At 45.5% G+C, this 23,466-nt stretch overlaps 1 protein-coding gene across 2 annotated transcripts in view; it reads left to right on the top strand.

The window, feature by feature from the left end:
- Positions 1-23,466, top strand: part of TCN2 (transcobalamin 2) — a 122,829-nt gene that overhangs the window by 30,140 nt on the left and 69,223 nt on the right. For both annotated transcript variants that reach the window (XM_078667069.1, XM_078667070.1), the window contains one exon: positions 10,519-10,574. In XM_078667069.1, coding sequence (XP_078523195.1) covers positions 10,520-10,574 — 55 coding nt within the window. In that variant the 5' untranslated portion in view covers position 10,519. The remainder of the gene's footprint in view (positions 1-10,518; positions 10,575-23,466) is intronic.

Raw genomic sequence — 23,466 nt, 5'->3', positions numbered from 1 at the left:
TTGGGGGCTTACTTAGTGGAAGATTGGTTCCATAGGCTTGTCAGCGTATGGGGTATCATACTCCGGCCATTCAGTGTCAGCGGGCCCGGGGGGCTCTTCCGCTCCACAAACACAGAGCTGCAACCAGTAGAGTGCCAAGTGGTGACAACCAAGAAATAGGTTTAGGAGGTGTCGCTAGGGACTTGCCGATGGGTGAGGCCAGTTTTGGATTTTGCGGTTCACCCAGGTGGAAATTGGGTGCTACTCGAGGTTCTCATGAGCACGGCTGTGCAAGGGAACACACCATGCGGACTGTTCAGGTGAGCCGGGGCTGCTGTCCCACACGATGGGCAGGAGGCACAGCACAAAATCAGCCTTCTGTGAGCCGGTATGCCTAGGGGTATTCATGATTGGGGGAGTCGAGCTGGTGATTCCCATAGGATTAAGGGATGCAGGGAAGAGCAGGAGCGACCTCCCCCCTGCCCATGGTCACACACTGAGAGTTAGGGACTGGCAGGTGCGGCATGAGTTAGGAAGCAAGGGGACCGTGCATATGCTGAGGATAATCTTCTAGCCCTAACAGCCTTAAGGAGGCGGGCTGGGGTGCGAGCGACCAGCTAACAAGTTGGCTGCTGTCCCTCGGAGGTCGGGCACAGGCGTGCAAGTTACACGGTGCTAGTGGGACTGCAGCTAGGTGAGATCATCAAACTCTTGGTGCCAAGTGTACCATAGTGTCTGCAGCCGCCCCGCCATGAGTGGCATGGGGCAGAGTCATTTGAAGCAGTGGAACTTTCCCATAGCAGGATTTTCCTGGGCACAAGTTTACTTGCCTGAATGGCCTCCGCCAAGAGATCCTGGCGGTCTAAGTCAAAAGGGACTGGGATATAGATCGGGTCTCCTGCCCAGGCTTGGTGGGGGGCCTGTTTATGAGAAGTTGCAGGTGAGAAAGGAGCTGTTTGCGACGGTGGCCGCCGCCAGAGCTGTGGCGGAGTTACAGGGCGATCTGGAAGCAATTGGGTACAGAAGAGTACCGCTGCATGGCACATAAGGGTGCCAGAGCCAGAGCCCAGGAGCCTCATGAGAGGTTCCTGGAAACCGTGTCGGCGCCCCGTTTCTCCTTCGGACGGTTGTGGGCCTGAACAACCGGGGGCTTGCCTTGCTACGCTCCGCCCTGAAAGGGGCGTGAGTATAAGTGTCACGTGATCCAGCGAGGATCACCAGAAGGGGCAGCACAGATGGGGTTCGCCTCAGTGCTGCTTGGCTCATCAGGCGGGCAGGTGGTGAGAATGCTGCCTGCCCTTGGATCGCCCGTAAGATAACCCATCATATTACATAACGTTGTATGTAATGAACCTGCAACAGTTTTTCCCAAGAACAAATTTGTGTGGTCTGTATTTATTTGCATGCATGCCTGGTGCTTGGGGGTGGGGAGTGTCGCCATGATGGCACTATGCAGCTGCCCGAGGCCACTCAAGAGGGTGGCCCTGTAGTGCCATCGGGCAGCCCACACCCCTCATTTCCTCCCAAAGGGTCAGGGACTCTAAGGGAGTCCCCTCCTGGGCGGGGGCAGTGCCGCGTCATGTCCAGTGCGGGAGGTGGGGCGAGGGGTATATATGTCTCCCTCGCCACGCTGACGACCTCTTTTTCGTCGCACCGGACACGCGCGGCCGCCAGCTCGCGGGACACGTCGTCTCCCACCCTACCGCTTACCTGGCGTGGTCGGTAGTAGGAAGCATGGTGAGAATGTTGTAATCTTGTACTTTTTTCGCTGCAGACGGAGTTACAGGGCGATCTGGAAGCAATTGGGTACAGAAGAGTACCGCTGCACGGCACGCAGGGTCTTGGACCAGGGTCAACGGACTCGATAATTCTCGCCTCGGTGCCTACTCTTAACTAGGGATCACACTCGGCAACTCTGGGCATTAGCTTGTCTCATCTCCACAACGGCCCCCCACATACGCTGGGGATGCCTGGTCTCACCTTGGAGATACCCAGTAGGGACCATCTCACAGGGAAAGCCAGGACGGGTTCCCCAGCGGTCTACAGCGCAGAGATACTCCTTCGGGAGTCGATTCTAGCGCTTTAGAAACCCACAATCAATCAATCAATCATAGGGGTGCCAGAGCCAGAGCCCAGGAGCCTCATGAGAGGTTCCTGGAAACCGTGTCGGCGCCCCGTTTCTCCTTCAGACGGTTGTGGGCCTGAACAACCGGGGGCTTGCCTTGCTACGCTCCGCCCTGAAAGGGGCGTGAGTATAAGTGTCACGTGATCCGGCGAGGATCACCAGAAGGGGCAGCACAGATGGGGTTCGCCTCAGTGCTGCTTGGCTCATCAGGCGGGCAGGTGGTGAGAATGTTGCCTGCCCTTGGATCGCCCGTAAGATAACCCATCATATTACATAACGTTGTATGTAATAAACCTGCAACAGTTTTTCCCAAGAACAAATTTGTGTGGTGTGTATTTATTTGCATGCATGCCTGGTGCTTGGGGGTGGGGAGTGTCGCCATGATGGCACTATAGGGATTACAGTGCTGTGAGGGGCAGTGTGTCATCGCTACTCGTGAATGCGATAAATACTGCCCCCCTGGGCAATTTTAAAAACGTTAAAAGCATTGAAAGCACTGAAACGGCAATTACAGGGCTGTGAAGGAGGTCAGATGGGCTAAGAAAATCAAAGGATTTAATACAAACACTAAGAAGACTCCCATGGGGCAAAGTAGTGCACGCCTTAAGACAAGGTCGTGCAGGTCGGATCAACAGAGGACGTGACCACTCCTGGTGATATTTCAGCCCCTTTAAATGTTACCTAATAGCTTAAGTTAATTATATAGTAGTAGCAGATTGACAAAACTGGTAATTAAGAGCAACAGTCCGTTTGATGAAGCAGAGCCGCATCGAACGGAGGAGGCTTAAGGAGTACTTTGGAAGGACTCAAAGTCCCAGGGGCCACTGCTGTCAATCACCTGCACCTGGCCGCTGCTGCCAAGCCCTACATCAATGCCTTCTTTGGGTGGATTAATGCTTACACGCTCGCCAGAACGTTGCCTGACTATAGGCTCCGACTCACTGAATTCTGCAGGGGGTTGCAGCCAAACTCCACCATTATCGCTGCATAACCCAATAATAACGGAGCCATCAACTAGTTCCACCCCACATGATTTGGTACAATTGAGCTCATCAATCCACACATTACAACGAGTCACTACTAGGTCTGTGCCCCAATCAAATATCCAAGTACTGGAAACCTTACCGGAGCCGGCCTCAAAAAGGAAGCGGGGAGGGGGCCCAGAGAGGCAAACAAATGCAAAAATGCCTAAAGTGACTGAAACTGGTGGGTCAGCGCTATTATTATCATCATCAACATCATCTGAGCCACAGCCTACCATCATTACAGCTGGCACTCAAAACATGGTTATAACTGGAAATCCGCTGCTTGAAAACGAAGAAAGACTATGGGCTAGAATGGGGGCCCTTATATTGGCATCTTTCTCTCCAATCCTAGAAAGACTGAATGTAATAGAGGAGAAAGTAACCAATCTTGAACTTCTAGCTGTGTCTAATCATGCTTCTGCCATGGTTTTATTAAAGGGAAAGAATCGGCCCTCTGATCTGATATCAAATGTGATAAGTAACCCCATAATGTCAAATCCATTACCTGATATCCCACCAACAACTAATCTACTATCTATTGCACCAATTAGAAATAGGGGGGTGGTAACTGCGTCTGATGCTAGCACAGGAAGGGAATATGTCTGGTGAATTTGCCCAGCTCATCCCGAGTTCGCCTAGGGTGGAGGGAGATGGACCCAACGAAAGATCACTAGCAGCACAGTAGGCAATAACCGTTTGCTTGGTTTAGATAACCAACCAATCACTGCCCCTGGGGGTACTGGACATGTTTTCCATGCAGCACATCTCGGGCAGGGAAACAGCTTATCTAGACACGATCAGAGGGTAGTAAATCTTCCCCCTGCTGCAGCACCACTGGTTGTGGTCCTGAGGAATGTACCCACCTTACAGGAAGGCCAGGTAGAATCTACCAAACAGTTAATGGCAAAAACAATGCACTGGCTAAACGTACAATTGAAAGAAGCAGGGGTATGGGACTGGGATATTTGTAACCATCTTATAATGGTTAGACATTCATCTTGGGTTGGTTATTCTACGAAGGATGGAGGGGGTGATTGCGTGGTTGCTAAAATCAACCATACACATGTAGTCAGGCTCATACTTGAATGTTTAGGGAGTAGGAATGAAGAACTTTGTCTTGCTAAAATATTTGTGCTTCCCTAAGGGTTTTTCTATAGACCTAATCACAACACCCTATCCGGATGGAGGGTCGGGAGTGACTACCGCAGGGCTCACCATGGGGTTATGGTGCACCCATTTGAATTGAATTTAGCAAACAGATTTGCCCCATGGTCTGGCCTAGATGGCGGCGATTGACTGTCACCTGCTGATCCACCCGGGATGGAAAGACTCCAAATGATTTTGATACCTCCCACCCGTCGGTTTCAAATCTTCAGTTAGTTAATGCCAACGGGATCCAGGGTATTGAGAACATGGTCACGCTTGAACCAAATGCAGGCTTAGTCAAGAGGTAATTGAATATATTATCTTGGAACATTGCCGGGTTGCTCACGAAGACCAGATCTGAGGACTGGTCAAACTTCATTGAGTCGCGCAACATGGTTGCGTTTCAAGAAACCTGAGCTCTGAGTACGATCTTTCGGCCAGGATATCGGTCATTCGGCAAGCCTGCAACTTCTAGTATTAAAGGGTGGTCATCTGGTGGTCTAACAATATGAGTTAGACAACAGGCGGGTTTCCAGGTTGAAGACATAGCGATCGATAACCCACACATTCAGGCCATTAGAATAACCTCCAAACATGAACCTGAGTGTATATTCATAAACGTCTATGTCAGAGGGCAGGCAGGTCGAAAGGCTTCACCGACCATTTCTTGTTTCGACACTTTTCTGAAATCCCTAAATTGGCCTTGTAATAAGATAATTGCGGGGGATTTTAATTGCACGTTCGAGCCTCTTGGTTTAGAAGACTGGAATCTTACCAGCAATGAAGATGCTGTTTGGGGCGTCCCGTCATTATTGCTCGCCCCAATTAAGAAATTGACTGAAGCCGTGCTTCAGCTTAAAAGTCAAACAATAGCGAGGGGGCTTCGTGCAGTTAATGGAAGATCTAAATCAGACATCCAAGGCAACTTTACTTTTAGCAGTGGGCCAAGGAAAAGTAGGATTGACTACTTTTTAAATTAATTTAGAATTCTGGCAAAGAGTGAGGGACATGGAGATCGGGACTAGACCAGAGAGCACCATGAACCTATTTTTTTTGACAATAGATGTGAATTACACCCAGAATCGGAGTGGCAGCCCGGACATTGTAACATCAGATGTGATTATGTCTAATGATTCCCGCTGGTTAAAATGGGCACAGGTCTCCGCGGATGAGGCTACTGTAACTCCAATCAAGCTGACACTTGCTGACTCTCTTGTTGCCCTCTCCCAATTTGATCCTAATGAGGATACCTTATCAGCCCTCACAGTACATCATGAGGCCCTGTTTGCCAAGCTGAAATCTTATTTTGTAAAACCCAAAGTGCGAAGCAACAGGTGCCTATGGTATAAGGCAGCTAAGTGGTATGATGGGGCATGTAGGAATGCTTAAAGGGCTCTGTCAAATGCAATAAGGGCAGGCTCTGTCCAGGAGATAAGGAGTAGGAGATCTGAATATAAGATTATCCAATTACGGGCAAAAAAGGCCCATGATGAAAATAGATGGAAGGACCTGCTGGTCGCATGCAATGGGAAAAACTGGTGCAGATTTTGGCATTTAATTAAGAGGGGAGGTGACCTTGCCGGTCCGGTACCTGCTAACAATGTTCCCCCAGAAGCCTGGGTTACATATTTTCAGACCCAATTTTCTTCTTACACAAGTGACTCGGGACAGTATCAATGTGCAGTTCCAGAGGCAATACTATCTTTTACCCCACTTGAAATAGAATGTGCTTTTGACGGGGTGGCTTCAGGCAGAGCTCCACGACCGGATGGCATCCCGGCGGATATATTTAAATCTGATCATGAGGATTGTTTGAAATATATTCTTATCCTTGAAATATATTCTTATCCTTGCCAATGGTCTAGCTAGAGGAGCCCCCATTCCGGAATCCTGGCACGGGGCGGAAAATATCCACATATATAAAAAGCTGGATCGAGCCTGCCCATCCAATTACCGGCCCATCAGTCTTATAGACACTATGCAGACGTTGGTGGCTAGACTAGTGCTATCTAGGGTAAATAGGTGGATTGATGATAATGAGATACTATCCACCTATCAAGCAGGTTTTCCATCATTAAACTACATGATTCTACTTATGCCCAAGTTAGATGGGGACAGCAGGGGGAGACAACAGAATGTTTTTTGGTGATCAAGGGAGTGCGGCAGGGGTGTGTGCTAGCCACTACCCTCTTTTCTTTGTTCATCAACAATGTTGTCTCATATTACTCTGACTATCCTACAGATGCTCTGACTCTTGCTGGTTTGAGGGTTTCTTTATTGATGTTGGCAGACAATACCCTAATTTTGTCTAAAACACAAGTTGGTCTGCGAAGAGCCCTCGACCGATTTATCCTTTTTTGTAATGACCATGACCTTGTAGTCAACGTTGACAAGACCAAGTTCATGGTCTTGCACAAAAAAAATAAAACAGTGAAAGCCAGAGTAGAAATGAATATTGTGCACATTGAACAAACTGATTCATTTACTTATTTAGGGGTTACAATGGGCAAAAGATTGAATTGGAAGCCACAGACGGATTTGCTGGTTTTAAAGCATAATCAACTAGCAGGGGCCCTCCTAAGAGAATACCGACTATCCCAAACCAAACCAGTGGTTCCGGTCATGGCTGTTTATCAAGGAAAGTTTAAAGCCTAAATAATTTATGGAGCTGAACTCTGGGGATTTGAAAAGTTACTTCCTTTAGTCCAAGCACAGAATAAGTTTTTGAGGGCATTGACTGGTCTCCCGCTGTCTACACCACTTAGACCGTTATTGATGGACCTTGGGTGTATTTCCTTTGAGGCGGCAGCGGGTTTTAGACCTCTTGCCTATTGGCGACGGCTTTGGACTAACCCGGAGCTAGCTCCTTAAACGCAAGCACTTAAGCACATTAGAGAAGCTGACAAATCCAACAAAATTTCATGGTTACATAGGATTAAGGCTACTTTATTGGATATGGGCCTCAACTACCTATGGCTGGGCCCTGAAGGGAATTCTTTCACCTCGAAAATAGAATTTAAAGCCTTACACATGGAGATGGTCTGGCAGAAGTCCTTCTCTCAGGTCAATGGTGATTGCTTAACAGGCCTCTTTCTGGGTCATAAAATCGAGTACAGAATGGAGGGATATTGGGACACCATTACCAGCTTTGGTGATAGGAAGCTCTATCACCAATTCAGAGTGGGAAGCCTCCCCATAAAATCGTTCACAAAAAACTGGGGGACTGAGCTAGATTTATACTGCCATTCCTGTCCATGTGAGGAAGAGAACTTGCCGCATATCCTTTTTGTTTGCCCTGCATATAAGGCGCCTCGCCATAAATGGCTTAAGCCAGGTTGTGCCAAAATAGGAAGAAAATACTGCCAAACGGCTCTGCGTATTTTAAAATCTGATACCAGCGAAGTCATAGTTGTTGTTATGGCTAAATTTTGGAGCTGGACTTGGGCCATACGAAGGAACAGGATGCAGGGCACTATGTAATTATGCAATTATTTAAATACCTGACTTCTCATCATGCAATAGATGTTAATGTGCTTTGGTGTTTTAGCATTCTCTTAATGAATTATGTGTATATGCCTATATGACTGTGAACTTCTGTTACATGTAATTATGGTTCTACCGTTCCGTCATGATTTTATTTATTTTTAATGATAAAAGTTCCACCATAGGTATATGAATTTAGATATGTTTAATTAGATTTTATCAAGTTTTAGCTTGGGATATTTTATATGTTTAAGTAAGTCATTCCTGGTTTTTATTGTTCCTCTGTATATGTGTCTTTTATGATTGTTTATAATCGAATAAAGAGTGATTGAATTGAAACACACTCACTAACAAAGAGCATAAACGACAGAGATACCAACATACAATCTTGTGTTAGATGGTCGTCCATGCTAAGGTTTGTCAAGGTTGGCTAGTTCCAATGCCACCCATGAAACTAAATCCAAATAGAAGGACACTGAGTCCATCCTCAGAGATGCTTAAAAGCGGCAGTCTTTTCCATACCAAACTCTCAAGCTATGTTAGCAAAGGCAATACAAAAATCCGAGTACACAATCAGCATGCTTACCCTTTAGGAAAATTACAAAACTTTTTCACTAAAGCAAGCAAAATGTTACTTTGGTCATGATTTGAATAAGATTGCCTGGACCCTGCTATTTGGTGCTGTCTTGGGGCAGGAGGAGCAGAGTTCTCTTCGACTTAGTTTAACCTTGGACAAGAATAAGTATAGCAAAAACGTTACTAATTAAATTATGCAATGAACTCGCTAGGAAATACCTTCTTGATATATGTATTAATATATTTTAAATCTGAACAATTTAGACTTACATCATTATGAAAAAGCATCCCCGATTTTAGAAACATTAAGTGCAGTTAATAGAAATATGTACTACCAATTCGCTCCAAATTTCAACATAGCATGGGTGATACCATATGGGTCATGATCTCCTGACTCCTTCATTTGGGTGCTCATTTTTTGGTTTGTTTCTACAGTCCCCCAGTTTGAGTCCACGTGTCTCATTCAGGGAAGATGACACACAATGAATATAGACACTTAATGTAGGCTAGACATTGGTACTCAGAATTCAGTGATGGAGTCACTAAAGTACTTAAACCTGCTAATGATAACTGACAAAGAGCATGCAAGCCCACTGAACCAGTAAACCTTAGCATTTTTGCCCATTTTGTTTTTTAAATACTTGTTCTTACTTTTTAAATAGGCAACATTTGCATTGTGTATACGTTGGGCTGAGAGAACACTTGTAGGAGAGAGATTTTGAAAGAAGGACAAGTGTCTAGCGGGTAAGGTAGAAGCAGATGGGAAGACGAGAAATAGGTAGAGAGACTGGAGTGTGGTAAAAAGTTACAAGATGTAGCAGGTTGGAGGCACAAAAGGAAGAGATGGGTGCAATTTGAGAAGGGGGTGGTGAATAGAATATAGAGGAGGAAGACAAATAGGTAAAGATATTTTTTTTAGAAATGGGATAGTTCGAGGAATCGAGAGTGCAGGGATGAGATGCAGAGCTTTCATCTAGTAAGGGACATCCTTGGGCTGGGCCATGATGGATCACCGTCCATTACTTAATGTGGATTCTTTTTGATGTGGATCCTCCAGAGGAGCCATTTGTGGTCTAGAGAAGAGTGGCTGAGGAGGGATGTATCCCATTGGAACATGTGGTTTCTACAACCAGAAGGTCACCTTAAACTAGGGGCGCTGTTGGTTCCCTGATACAGGTAAATTGCAAAATCATGATAGCATTTATTTGCTGTATACCACAGGAAGATGCAGCTTCCCTGAAAAACACCGCTACCCAACCAACCTAGTAAATATAGGATCTACTGACCTACTTAGATGCCGTGTGGGACAACCCAGGTGGCACATCTTTCCCTAAAGAAGCATGTAAAAACTGGATTTAACTAGCCAAACACAATCATATCATCCATGGAATGCTAGCCTTCAGGAATACCATAAAACCATCTACCATTTCCAAACACCTCCCTCATATGGGCCCTCTATTGCGATCTTCAATGTGCCATAAACTGCTCCACGACAGGTTAAGACTTTCTTCACTCCCTCACTATTACCAGGCATTGATAAAAACAGTTAATGCCAGTATCGGAAATTTTACAGCAGAACCGTCTGACCCTCTGCTCCCTCGACACTGTCCCTAACTACCTTTTATTCAATAGTCTGGCAACATTTCTGCCACCAGACACCTGGCATCACAATGTCCCATACATCAACACTTTCTGACACGCCTCCTCCCAAGACTGAGTCCGTTTTTGTTTGAAGCATCTATCATAGGCCAACACAGACCAGTATGTATTCAAAACAGAACCCAACTACGAGGCTCATAGCAGACTCCAGAGTCCATAACCAATGTACTCATGGGTGGGAAATATGTCGCCTTGCAGGATGTTTGCAATAGTCTGTGGTTTCGTACGTTCCTGATCAAAATGTAGAGGACATTTCATATCGAAAGGGGTAATTTCATATGGAAAGGGGTTATGAACAGCAGCATAAGTTATGCACCCCTATCCGATATAGATGATTAATTATGCTAATCAGCGCCACTCTACTTGAGTTGATATAAATATCTGAACTACTTGAAGTTCCACGCATGTTGCTAAAAAAGGGGCTCTCGGATACATCTTTTTCTATTCCTTCAATGTTGGATTTTTTGTTTTTTATTCACTCTGGTTTTCGTTCACTATGCTCTTTTTTTCTTCTTGAATCTGCAGTATGGCGTCATGGATGCTGTTTGCACTGTTCCTCTTGGTTCCGGTAGAGCTTTGTGGTGAGTTCGGTACTTATGTTTTTTTGTTTTCAGTGACACGGACGCCACTGTGAGTGGCAAACTTTAGCCTCACCGCGTAGATTTTACGTGACTCTGGGCTCATGTAGAGAGCCTGGGGCCCCACGGATCTGGCAATAACGGGTGTCACCGACCACACATGGGCTATCTCACACTTAAGGGCCGATCTGTAGTTCAGTTGCTTTAGGAGGCAACATGAAGTGTCCCAGAGACCTCCACGATCCACGAAAAGGGAGAAGGAGATTGCTGCTGGGGATTTCAACACCCCGCCCCCCAGCATTTATGGTAGTTTAGACCCCTCTGCGGCGTGGGCAGTCTGAAGACTTCACCAACAGTTGTGAGATTCATTGTGTCTTCCCTCTTAAAAATCAGGAATGCTTGCGGTGTGGTGAGCATACCCACCTCTCAATGTGAGTGTGCTGCAGACTCTCGCAAAGCCTGGATTGGATTACCCATCCATAAAAGGGACAATTATGATTAAACGATTATCCTTGTTTAATGAAAATTCATTATGATGTCCAATAAATGTAATTGACAGGCTTCCCTGTAATACCTATGATATATGTAGGAGGTCCTTTTCCTCTTTTCGTTTTCTAATGGAATTTTACACACAAGCATTCTCTTTCAGCACCTTCTTTCTCTTATCTCTTTATCTGAAGCGAGCATATGTAAATAATGTAAATTACACTGTCAAGTTGCACATATATGTAAAAAAAATCAAATGCATTGACTTCATTGTGTGTGATGAGTACTGATATCATTTAGTTTTGTCTTCCATATTGTTGAAAGTAATACCTTACACCCTACCTCTAGGTTGAGGAGTCTGGTTTGGACTTCTACAATTCAGGATAAGTTCATTTGTTTAATATTGTCCTTCCCGTTGGCCTCTCTGCTTGGACCATTGTTGCTGCGTATCAGGTTTAGACATGAGCCCTTATTATGAGTGGCACATAAATTGATGTAAAATGTATTGCACCTGATAAAATCCAACTTCTCAGAATTTGAATTTATCCTGTACGTTAAATACCATCTAAGTACAAGATTTTGAGGAATAGCACGAGGATTTTAGTGCTTACTGCACCAAAATCTGCATGTTCTGTTTATGTAACTTACCACCGACGAATATTGGCAGATTTTTACCTGCCAATATTTACCACAAAACTCATAATTGCGACATATCATAATAGCACTTGTCGCACATAGTCCAATTAAATGGGTCGGGTGTGATGATAGCAATGGGTGTGCCGGTTTCCACATTCTGATGCATAACCTAGTGCTTTGTATCTGATCTACAGTAAGTCATCTGGTGGGCACAGTTTTTGTCAAATATAACTGCCTTTGATCAGCCATTTGCAAACGACAAAGGAGTAAACTTTTAACACCTTTCCATAATGCTTTACTAGTGATGTGGTATAATAGACCAACCTCATGACCTCTTTGTCTGATCTTTATTAGCATTGTCTTTGCTGATGGACATGATGTCTCCACAGAAAAGACAAGAAAGGTGTAGGCTTTCTCTCCATATCCACAGTATCGTTGGATCCTTTCACCCTCTCTCGTCCTCGACGATGATTTTCAGGTGCTAGGTCATACATTGGGTTCCTTTTAAAAGATGCAGGGTGCTCGCATCTGTTAGTAAATAGGATGAAAAAAATACTCCCTGAATCCTAAACTAATAAGTTTACTTGGAACACAGTCCTGAGCACACGTGATGGGGATATGCCAATGTTATAAATGTCTTGTTTGAATCAAATTGCTATGCTATGACACCAGTGTACTGTTCAAAGTTATTTAATGAAGCAACAACCAAAATAAAACAACCGGGAATAATCCCGTGACTCTTCAGGGCTGTGTGGCGTAGTACAAAAGGAGAAAGTAGTCCCAGAAAGCCGGTGTAGAAATAGACTGGCTGTGGGCTCAGAGGGAACGAGTAAACCCTCAGTGGGAATAAGGTAATGGTCTCAGTTTGTAGTGTTCAGAGGAAGGGGCGGGTACGCCAAGCAGTGGTGGTGAAATGGTGGCCTGGATATACGGTGAAGAAGACCGTCCAGTGTTTTTGAATAGGCAATGAGGTGGGTGCCCCAAGCAGCAATACAGTAGACAGACACCTGAATGTATCACGTAGAAATAATCCCGGATGTGGGAGAGATGAGGCGGGAGCGCTGTGCCGAAATCGGTGTGATGGAGGTAGTCACTTCCGCATCCGCAAATCAAGACGGAACCAGTGTCCCACTACCTCCATCACAAGGAATTCGGCACAGCGCAGCGCTCCCGCCTCATGGCTCCCACATCCGGGATTGTTTCTACGTGACACACTTGGGCGTCTGTCCACTGATTGGAGGGGATTGGGGTAGAATGGGGTGGATTAAGGTAGTTGGGAGTGGAGTGGGGCAGATTGGACTACAGTGGAATAGATTGGAGTAGATCGGTTTGGAGCTTGTTACAGCTAGCCAGTACAACATCTAGTTGGGAAATCACAGAAATGTATAAAAAAAAAAAAAAAAAAGGTCAAATCACTCGGATGACCCCATCGCTTGCCATTAACAAAGGCAGACAGCTCAAGGGCAGTTAATAGCATATACAGTTAACATAAATGAAAACTGCTTTAGATAGCCTCTACCAAGCAAGGTTATTGCAGGTGCTAGTTACTCTCCAAGCTCCATATAAGTATGACAGGACTTTACTAATAATTTGGTCAGGAATCTGTGCGTTTACACAATGTCATAGCACCCTTACAGTTTCTCGTGGCTTAGGTATTAAAAAGCAGGCGGGGATGCTCTCTTCTGGATTTCAACGTAAAAGTACAAAGCAACATAAAGTGCATTACAGACTATATTTCCCCAAATTCAACCCACAATTAGATGGGTTACTCCTGTCCTATTTCCATAAGCTTGTGTACTGCTTCACTGGTAGAGTACATAGTCTAAAATTAATATACAATTATCTTTTAAAAGTTGGGCTTGAGCAGAGGCCCACTTCTTGGCGTATGTATGTTTTACTGATTCTGAAAGGAGGTCGGAAAAAGCTGGTAATATTACTGTTTCTCCTAGTGGGCAATCTCTAACAAACTCAGGTGGCCAATCTTTTTCAGCCAAGAGAATGTCGTTACCGAATGACAACTTATCCCAGAATAGAATATAAATGGTACATAGTATATCCCCCTCCATCTTGAGTTGTAATTCATATAGCTGACTGGGGACTAAGTCACTGGTGTGATGGTTCCACCTAGACAGTCATTTGTTGCTACAGCTGCCAGACACTCCATACGATTCTGGCAAGCTATCGTGACTTCTTCTGCATTGTCTCAGAAAAGGGGGTGGTGATGAACAGAGTGCCTGAATTAAGCAGACCACTCTTACCCAGTCCAAAGATCAGGGCTTGATCCATCACCGTTTTTTAGCTCACTGCACCATCCCAGCTCAGAACTTGGCTATATGCAAATTAGTCTGTTCCTGTCCCAGTGCATGATGGGAACAGGGCAAACCAAACTACCAAGCCAATTCTTATACTGGGAAGGAAACAAGCTTCCAGGGACCGGTTTCTGCCATTTCAGGCGTCGTCGGCCCGGCTTGCTTGAATCCTGATGGTGCCATGAGCAAGGGACTCACATCTGAGTATACCCTTCCACGCTTATGGTGGACAAATTGATTCAGAAAAGGGGGTGGTGATGAACAGAGTGCCTGAATTAAGCAGACCACTCTTACCCAGTCCAAAGATCAGGGCTTGATCCATCACCGTTTTTTAGCTCACTGCACCATCCCAGCTCAGAACTTGGCTATATGCAAATTAGTCTGTTCCTGTCCCAGTGCATGATGGGAACAGGGCAAACCAAACTACCAAGCCAATTCTTATACTGGGAAGGAAACAAGCTTCCGGGGACCGGTTTCTGCCATTTCAGGCGTCGTCAGCCCGGCTTGCTTGAATCCTGATGGTGCAATGAGCAAGGGACTCACATCTGAGTATACCCTTCCACGCTTATGGTGGACAAATTGATTCAGAAAAGGGGGTGGTGATGAACAGAGTGCCTGAATTAAGCAGACCACTCTTACCCAGTCCAAAGATCAGGGCTTGATCCATCACCGTTTTTTAGCTCACTGCACCATCCCAGCTCAGAACTTGGCTATATGCAAATTAGTCTGTTCCTGTCCCAGTGCATGATGGGAACAGGGCAAACCAAACTACCAAGCCAATTCTTATACTGGGAAGGAAACAAGCTTCCGGGGACCGGTTTCTGCCATTTCAGGCGTCGGCGGCCCGGCTTGCTTGAATCCTGATGGTGCAATGAGCAAGGGACTCACATCTGAGTATACCCTTCCACGCTTATGGTGGACAAATTGATTCAGAAAAGGGGGTGGTGATGAACAGAGTGCCTGAATTAAGCAGACCACTCCTACCCAGTCCAAAGATCAGGGCTTGATCCATCACCATTTTTTAGCTCACTGCACCATCCCAGCTCAGAACTTGGCTATATGCAAATTAGTCTGTTCCTGTCCCAATGCAGTTTGGTCTTCCCTGTTCCCATGATGCACTGGGCCAGGGACAGACTAATTTGCATATAGCCAGGTTCTGAGCTGGGATGGGGCAGTGAGCTAAATAACGGTGATGGATCAAGCCCTGATCTTTGGACTGGGTAAGAGTGGTCTGCTTAATTCAGACACTCTGTTCATCACGACCCCCTTTTCTGAATCATTTTGTCCACCATAAGCGTGGAAGGGTATACTCAGACATGAGTCCCTTGCTCACTGCTCCATCAGGATTCAAGCAAGCCGGGCCGACGACGCCTGAAATGGCAGAAACCGGTCCCCGGAAGCTTGTCTCCTTTCTGGTGAAGAATTGGCTTGGTAGTTTGGTCTGCCCTGTTCCCATGATGCACTGGGCCAGGGACAGACTAATTTGCATATAGCCAGGATCTGAGCTGGGATGGGGCAGTGAGCTAAATAACGGTGATGGATCAAGCCCTGATCTTTGGACTGGGTAAGAGTGGTCTGCTTAATTCAGACACTCTGTTCATCACCACCCCCTTTTCTGAATCATTCTTCTGCATTGTCAGCATTTTCAGAGTCCACATCCCATTCAGAAGCAGAGTCCTCAATATTCGTGACAGGCTTTACTTTAATTTCAACCACTCTCTTCTTCTTAAATGAAGTTTTTTGCTGTGGAAATTTTTCTTTCTTTCTTATTTTGAAGTCTGAAGCGAGTTGTGAGTTCTTCAGTTTAACATACTCCTCTGATCTGTACTCTGTTTGCCCTCCTCTCTCCCAACATTTTTCGGGTGATTCCTTAATGGGACAAGAAGTACGTGTATCTGTATCTGTATCCTGATACAATTTAACTTGTGCAACCGTGATACCTAGCAGGCTGTTTTAGTACTTTTCAGAGAACTCTTTTTGTGGAAATCCACCCTGTGTTTTAGTCTTTTCTCATCATCCCACCATTTTTTAGAAGACTGGGGTGCCTGCTTTGAGTTTTCCTTTTCAGAATTACCCTTAAGTTGTAGTTTATTAAGTCTGGCTCCCAAGTTATTTCTACCTATGGATGCATAGGTTTCTGAAATAATGTTTGGTAGTTGGCGCTCTTGATTTGCCAGAGCAACCTGCGCGAACATCTGGCGCACTGCCAATGCTACTGCTTCCCCTTTTATATTACCTAGTATGATTGAGGATACTGTAGCAAAGTTGCCCATCAGTTTCATCCCCAAATCCAGGGCAGGGGCTTCCCCGTATACATTTTGGATCTGTTTAGGCACTTCTGGTAAAATAGTGATGGTGTACCATGTGTTCTGGTATCTACTGCAGCAAAGACTGTGCCCCAAGTAGTGCACCCTTCGACTGAGGGAGCCATCCCCATTTTCAGGCATATTGTGAGAATTCTATGTTTTTCTTGGGGTCCCATATGGGGAAACACTCCTTCAAGCTGGTTTGTTTTTGTGCAATCCCGACATGAATCTGATTCCGCCTGATGAGAACCTTACCCATTATTAATGGTCACTAGACTAATTCGAGGAATAGCCAATTGTGGTTGTGCAGCTTGAACAGCCCTTTGTGGGATCACCGTCGTGGTTCACATAACAAATTGAACTAGACGTGGATAGAGCGCAACTAGATCTGTGTATAGTGTCCTAGCTCTACATCTGTAATATTTGCTGTGTCTGATAAGGTGTTTAACCAGCTAAGACTGTCCATTACGCCCCGTCATTACTGAGGGGACCTAGTCCGATGTTTTCTACTGCATGAGGGAGGGCACCTAAGAGCCAATTCATGTGTTCCTGATACGTCAACAGAATTTCAAAATCCACATATGCTCTCTGTTGGTTTGGTACTGCTCCTTGTGTATATGTGAAACGGTCTTGTGTTTGCATTTACTGCCAGGAATGTGACTTATGAATAAAATACCTCTCTTCTGTACGCTTCGTGGGCCTCTACCATGAAGGTAATTTCCCCACTTGTCTGAGTTGCCCATATTGTAACAACATTTGTGTTAATGTATGTTTGCAATTAAGTGGTAAAACCACTTGGGCTGGTTTCGCCATTGAAGTATTGGGAATTCAGGAAGGTTACCGCTGTGGGGTTATCCTTTTTAAAGGTTCAATCTTGAACAACTTACAGCCAGAAATACGGGTTCCATGTTTAGCTAAGAAGGATTTTTCCTTAACACCATGGATGTCTCCGGTTAATTGGTGAGCAGGGTCTTAGGGGCACACAAAAGGAAACTACTCTGGAGACCCATTACGTAAGTACCCAAACTAAAACGTTGGTGGTGCCATGCCGTATGGTTCATACTTTATCATTAAGACTGTGCGTTTGGATAACATAAACATCACAACTGTGCGAGCCTGACTCCACACACATCATCAGGATATGTTGGACTTACTCCTAGGTAGCTCACAGTGCACCCTCTGGACCTCTAAACCTACAAGGTACCGGAAGGCATATGCAACCTCAGAACATGACAACTCTGACTCCCAAGAAAATTGTGGGAACAGATCAGTCCCTTTCATTAGTACCTCATGCATGCACAAAGGGAGGCACAAGAAATACTCAGATTGGCATTTCAGTCATTTATTGAAGCATTATGATTCTTGTGTAAAATGGGTGTGCTGCATTGATCAATAGAAGGAAATAGAACAGCGTAATCAGCATTACTAGAATCATAAAGAAGATGAACAATTCAACCATTGTCCTGTTTCATTGATTATAAGCATACATGTATAATCATATCTGCACTCCTACCTAGCGTTTCCTAACCTAGTGTGCCCAGGGTGGGTGTATCTGATAGAATCCCTTGGGGTGATCTAACTCCCCAGTTATCTGTGAGTATGTTTCATCGGAGGGCCTGGCTTGGTGTAGGGCTGGGTACCATTCTTCTCTGGAGGTAAACAGGATGTAGCTGGGCTGGATTTCTGTCACGGAGGGACCTCAACGGTGTCAACGAAATGCTCCTCTTTCTTAAGAAAGGAGTGATGTTGTTGATATAATAAACTTCACCCATGTTACCATGCCGTAGTCCCAGTCAGGTCGCCATTATTGAGTCTATCTTTACAGAGCTGTCGCTGCACAGACAATAACAAGCATCAACATTTTGTATAGTGAACTTAGCCCTCATACAGAATGTTCAAGGCTCTGATAATATACCTACGAAGAAAGGTAAATGTAAGCGAAGCCACTTCAGAGAATGTTATTATCTCATACAGGCATGCAAGCCTATGTGTGTCAAGTGTCAGCGTTCAAGAAAGATGTCAACTTTAGATTTGAACATGTCAAATGTTTGTTGTTCTTGCCCAGGCCTACGTGACTACATAACAAGCTCATGCCTCAATACATCCATCGAGATCTCAGGACCAAGCAGAAGTAGGAGAATTACGATGTAGTTCTGTGCTTTAGCCAAACCTTTCACATTTTTATAGCTTCTTAACTCCTCCCCATATAGTCCTGTAGAAAGGGATTGTGCTCTGTAGGCTTCAAGAGCAGGGCCAATCAGTCTGTTCCCCTGACTCTTAGCAAAGGTGAGTACCCTGCCAGCATGGTGACTTGTGTCACCTCTCCTTTGAGATAGGGGTAGATTGGAGGATAGTGGGGTAGATTGAAGTGGAGTAGATTGGAGAGAAGTAGGGTAGATCGGTGTAGATTGGCATGGAGTAGAGTGGAGTGGGGTAAGTGTTGTAGAGTGGAAGGGTGTATGGTGGATGGGCGTAGAGTATAGTGGAGTGGTGTGTCAGAGTGCCTTGGAATGGAGGTGCATGGAGTGGTGTGAATTGGAGTACCGTAGAGTGGAGGGGCAGAGAGTGACATAGAGTGTTGTGGAGTATGCATGATGTGGTAGCGCACTGCCTTTACAGAGAACACATTTTCAATCGAAATGACCATTACATTTGCACAGACATACAGTTTTACAGAGTGCAAATGATAATATATGCAACTGTCATCTCCTAGTGTATAGATGTGTTTTGATCATATTCAAATATTTGTTTCCAGTACACTTTCGAATTACAAAAAAAGTGCTTCATTTTTACTTAAATTCTGATATATCCTGAAATATCAGCACAATTCATTTAGACATTTAAATGTTGTTGTCTGCCAGAGAAAAGCCTTTTTTTACACCAGGATTGTCACCTGTTTCTGGGTAAAGAAATAAGTAACCTGCTGTTATTCAGTGAAAGGTTAATTAATCTTTTATAATCTCATTCAGGTTAGAGTAATGCGTGGCATTTATAATATAATGCAGATTAAAGTGATCTGAGAAATCTATTTTTGTAATTAAGTAAAGGATAACAGTTATTTTGAAAATCTCTTTTCCTCAATAGTGAGTAAGGTGATTAAAGTATTGTCGCCATCAATTGACAAACCTTGCCTGCCATGTGTTTTTCCTCTAGGGACAATCTACAAGTACATTGGTTGGTGCTTCACGGTTTACTGTACTGTCCATTAGCACAACTAGGCACTGCTAATATGGAGTTACCACCAGTGAATACTCCACTTTATTGAGCGTGGTTACTGCTACCATCATAGTCTACATTTCTTATGGTTGCGATGACTGAATTATTATCAATGTTTAAATAACTTTTTAGGTCGAGCATCGAGACCCTCTTGTATACTTTAGTATACCTCTTGTGCTTACTTGAATGTGGACACGAGTCGGACGCGCGCTTTTTCAGTGTCAGATTTGTCCGTGTGAGCGCGCTTCTGAGACGCGCTTGCGCAGACGCACAAACAGCCCCAGCTTTCGCTTTGCTTTTTGCTTTGGGATTTGGCGGGCCCCTACCGGGCCGCATCAGCCGCTTAGGCGCGAGCCGCAGTCCACGCTGATTTGCACGCTCACGCCGTGCCTACAACGCGCGCATGGCGCTCTTTCACTTTACCTTGTAGGAAGTGGCGGGAGTAGCAGCACCCCTGAAGGCTTCTGAAGATCGGTGCTGAGCGTGCGGGGCAGGTACGACAGGCTGCAGTACCAGCAACCAACTCATGCCCGCCCCAGGTCTCGAGTATCTTGCATGTGAGTGTGCTAGGCACAGCCCCCTCGCTCTTAGACCCTCTCCGTCTGCTGCTCCTTCCGCCTCTCCACTACTATTTCCTTCCTTCCTGGTTTACTTTCTTATTCCTCCCCCCCGCCCCCCCCCCCCCACCTTGCTTCCATTCCTACTTTACTTTCTTTTCTCTCTACTGCTTTCCCTTGGGCACTTTCGTTGACCTGTTAACAAAGGCTCGCATGGCGCACGCGGCGCGGTGACCTGTTTTAAACTTCCCCGCTTACGAAATGCTTCACGCTGTATTTAAGGCATGGTGGGGGCTCACCACCACTTCACTACAGCCGCCAGGCACAAACAGTTTCACACTGAAAAGGAACACGCGTATTTGTACATATTCTTTTCGTCTGCCAGTTTCTTCACAGATTATTTTTTGTATTTATATCTTTTTTGGAAACAAACAAGTGAGTACATTTGAGATTGTCACCTATCGACGTATTTACATTGAACAGGAACATCGTCAAACAGCGATATCCTGGTGGTAGGCCCGTTTGTCTCCTTCGGTGTGATCGTCCCCACTGATTAGAAGGTGCGAGGAGCAGGTGTGTGACCAGGGCCTGGGATGGTAGCATTAGTGTCCACCCTGCGGCTCCTGCACCTGGCCCCCCTGCTCTGGGCTGCTGTGCTCTTCCTGCGGGTTCCTGCTCATCCAGCCTAAGCAGACCGAGCGCGGGCACTGGTACTGTCCCCCCTGCGTGCAAGGGCTCATCAGGTGAGCGTGCAAGTCTGGCTGTGGGGTGTGCTGTACTATAATTGTGTTTGTATAGAGCTTTATACCAGTGACGAGGCATTGAAGCACTGTTAGTGAATGCAGTAAACACTAAGGCCCCCGGATTGCTCATTCGGACAGATATATTTGGGTGAGCTCTACAGCATCACCCCTGCCCAACTCCTTCTTATTTAGCTTCTACCACCCATACCATGTATATTCACTACCAATTGTGAGTCCGTCCCTTTGTAACAATTGACACTAACCTCTATCCCGCCATGTTGCATCTTGTAAAACTGTATGTCTTATAATAAAACCTGTTCTTTTTTTAAAGCAGTCTAATACCTTTGGGTAATTTTCGCGCTATATAAAACTGCATAAATATTGCATTCACGATTCCTCTCCCTCGCCCCACAGACATTTCAGCACCACTTTCTGCTTCATTAAATGACCTGCACCACTAAGGACGTCACACCACCAACCACACCACTGATGGTGGCATCATAGGCCGCCAGAAAAGACGCTGTTAGCACGTGTCAAGATCTGCTGTTGATCTCTTCTATATCTCCCTCATGCCAACTGTCACACTGGCTACCCCAGTGCATTCTGGCAATTGCAGTCTCGGTCAAGAACAGGTCAAGCTCATGACATATCAGAACTTCTTACTACCTGATGGGGCAGATGGTGGTTGGGCGCACTAGAGCCGCTGGACCGTTCTTAACATGGAGGGTTCAAACCAGGGCTGGTGTTCCTGCCCGTCTGGCTGCATCACGGGCTCCTGGTGATATGTACCGGGGGTGACAAGGAGGGCGGGGACTTTAGTGGCTGGTGTTGTGCGCCGAAGGTCACACAGCGCAAGGACTCAGCAGCCGGAGCACAGAGAGTCGATAGATCCCCGTACTTAACAACTAATAAATGTGTCCTTGTGTAACATAACTGGTGCTCATATAAAGCGCTCCAATACGTTCGGATCGAGTTTGCGCTATATTAATCTGCAAAAAAAAAAAAACTATATTAATCTGCAAAAAAAAAAAACATCGTCCCAAAGGGCCTGACGTGCTTTGCATGAGCACCACTTCCATTACACAGGGACACATAGTAAAGACAGCTGCAGGTGCACTGGTTGTAACCCCCCACCCTTTCTGTAGTTGCTGTTTTGAACTAACCAATGCTTTTGACAGCACCCCCCCTCCCCATGTCCCCCGCGTGACCCACCACGTCCTGCTCCCTGTCTCCTTTCCCATTGCTTGGCCATAAAACGCAAGTTTATGGCCTCGTAGATATGTGGTGATAGCTCGACCTCTCTGAAAGTGGTGCGGCCTGTATTGATGTGTGTGCCACTGATCCAGATTTCTGTGAACCGAGCATTGCTTTGTCTTCCTCCTACTTAACATTTCTTCTACTTCAATGCAAGTTCATCTGTAAATTCAATGCACGCTGTGTTTGTTCTCAATCTTTCTCTTATCTGAGCCCAAATGTTGGCATGTGTCCCCGAATCCTTTCATTGCTCGCCAGAAGACGGCTTCGAGAGGTTGGCTTGGTTTGAGGCGCTTATAAGTCAGAGTGAGTAATATCATCTATGTGTGCACACAGCCGTGACACATGGTTCAGTGCTGCAGTGTCTGCTTCCGACCTTCACGCCTCACCACAGACCCCCAGCACCCCCTGACGCTGCCGCCACCCCTGGACACAGAGAACCTCTCAGCCCTCGGTGCTTTAACCACAAGGGCTGCCCTGCACTAGCCCTGGGCACATTCCGGTGGTGCACCCAAACAAGCCACAGAAGTAAATTCAGAGAACTGCATTTCTCAATAGAACAAAGGTCACGCTGGTATGTTATTAACTGCACTATTTTACTGTGTTCACCAATGACACTCAGGTTAAAAAAATGGAAACTACCATTGGTAAAGCACATCTGCCTTGTATTTTGAGTGCTGCCTATAATATTCTATAGGCCTGTTGCAGTAAAAACAAAACATACTGCTCTCTATATACAAATGATCTTTGAGATAACTAATCACTTATGTGACGATTCAGTGTACTTTTGCATACAACATGGCCCCTTGTGCAATGCAATAGGTGTTGTTTTTGATATTGTAAATAACAATACTTTTTAATTTTATTAAAGGCATTGTCATTTACAATGCCAATACCTCCAAAACTCGCAGTTGCGAGACCTATTGCATTGCAAATGCTTGTTACAATTGGGGAGACTCCCTACAGCTCTCCCTGGTAAAGGTCTACTCAGGTTGCCATAACAGTAGTCCCATCCCAGTTTTCACATGTGACTGATTTGTGTCTGTTTTACTGTAATTGTGTGAATGGTGATTTCTATTTGGCTGCAAACAATGGTGGTTATCCTCTAGGGTGCCTTTGTCCACAATGAACATGGTGGCTTTCAAGTCTATCTTCTCAAAACACCCCACTGCCAAAACTCTCTTCCAATTGAGTGTGGGAAGTTGACACCCTTGTACTTTCTTTGGTGTAGGGTAAGCATGATACAGTAAAGTATATCTTTTATGTTGCTGGGCTAGCGATTGTGGCCGTCTTTTGGGCTCGGACTGGAGAAAATCCACATTGGCAACTTGACCAGTACTAACTGGACTGACCTTGGCTGTCTTTCTCCTGAAGGCTATGGATGCAGG

The sequence above is a fragment of the Lissotriton helveticus genome, chromosome 11 (assembly GCF_964261635.1).
Source record: "Lissotriton helveticus chromosome 11, aLisHel1.1, whole genome shotgun sequence".
NCBI lineage: Eukaryota > Metazoa > Chordata > Amphibia > Caudata > Salamandridae > Lissotriton > Lissotriton helveticus.
The sequence above is the reverse complement of the archived record's forward strand: the minus strand, read 5'-3'. Positions and strand labels throughout refer to the sequence as shown.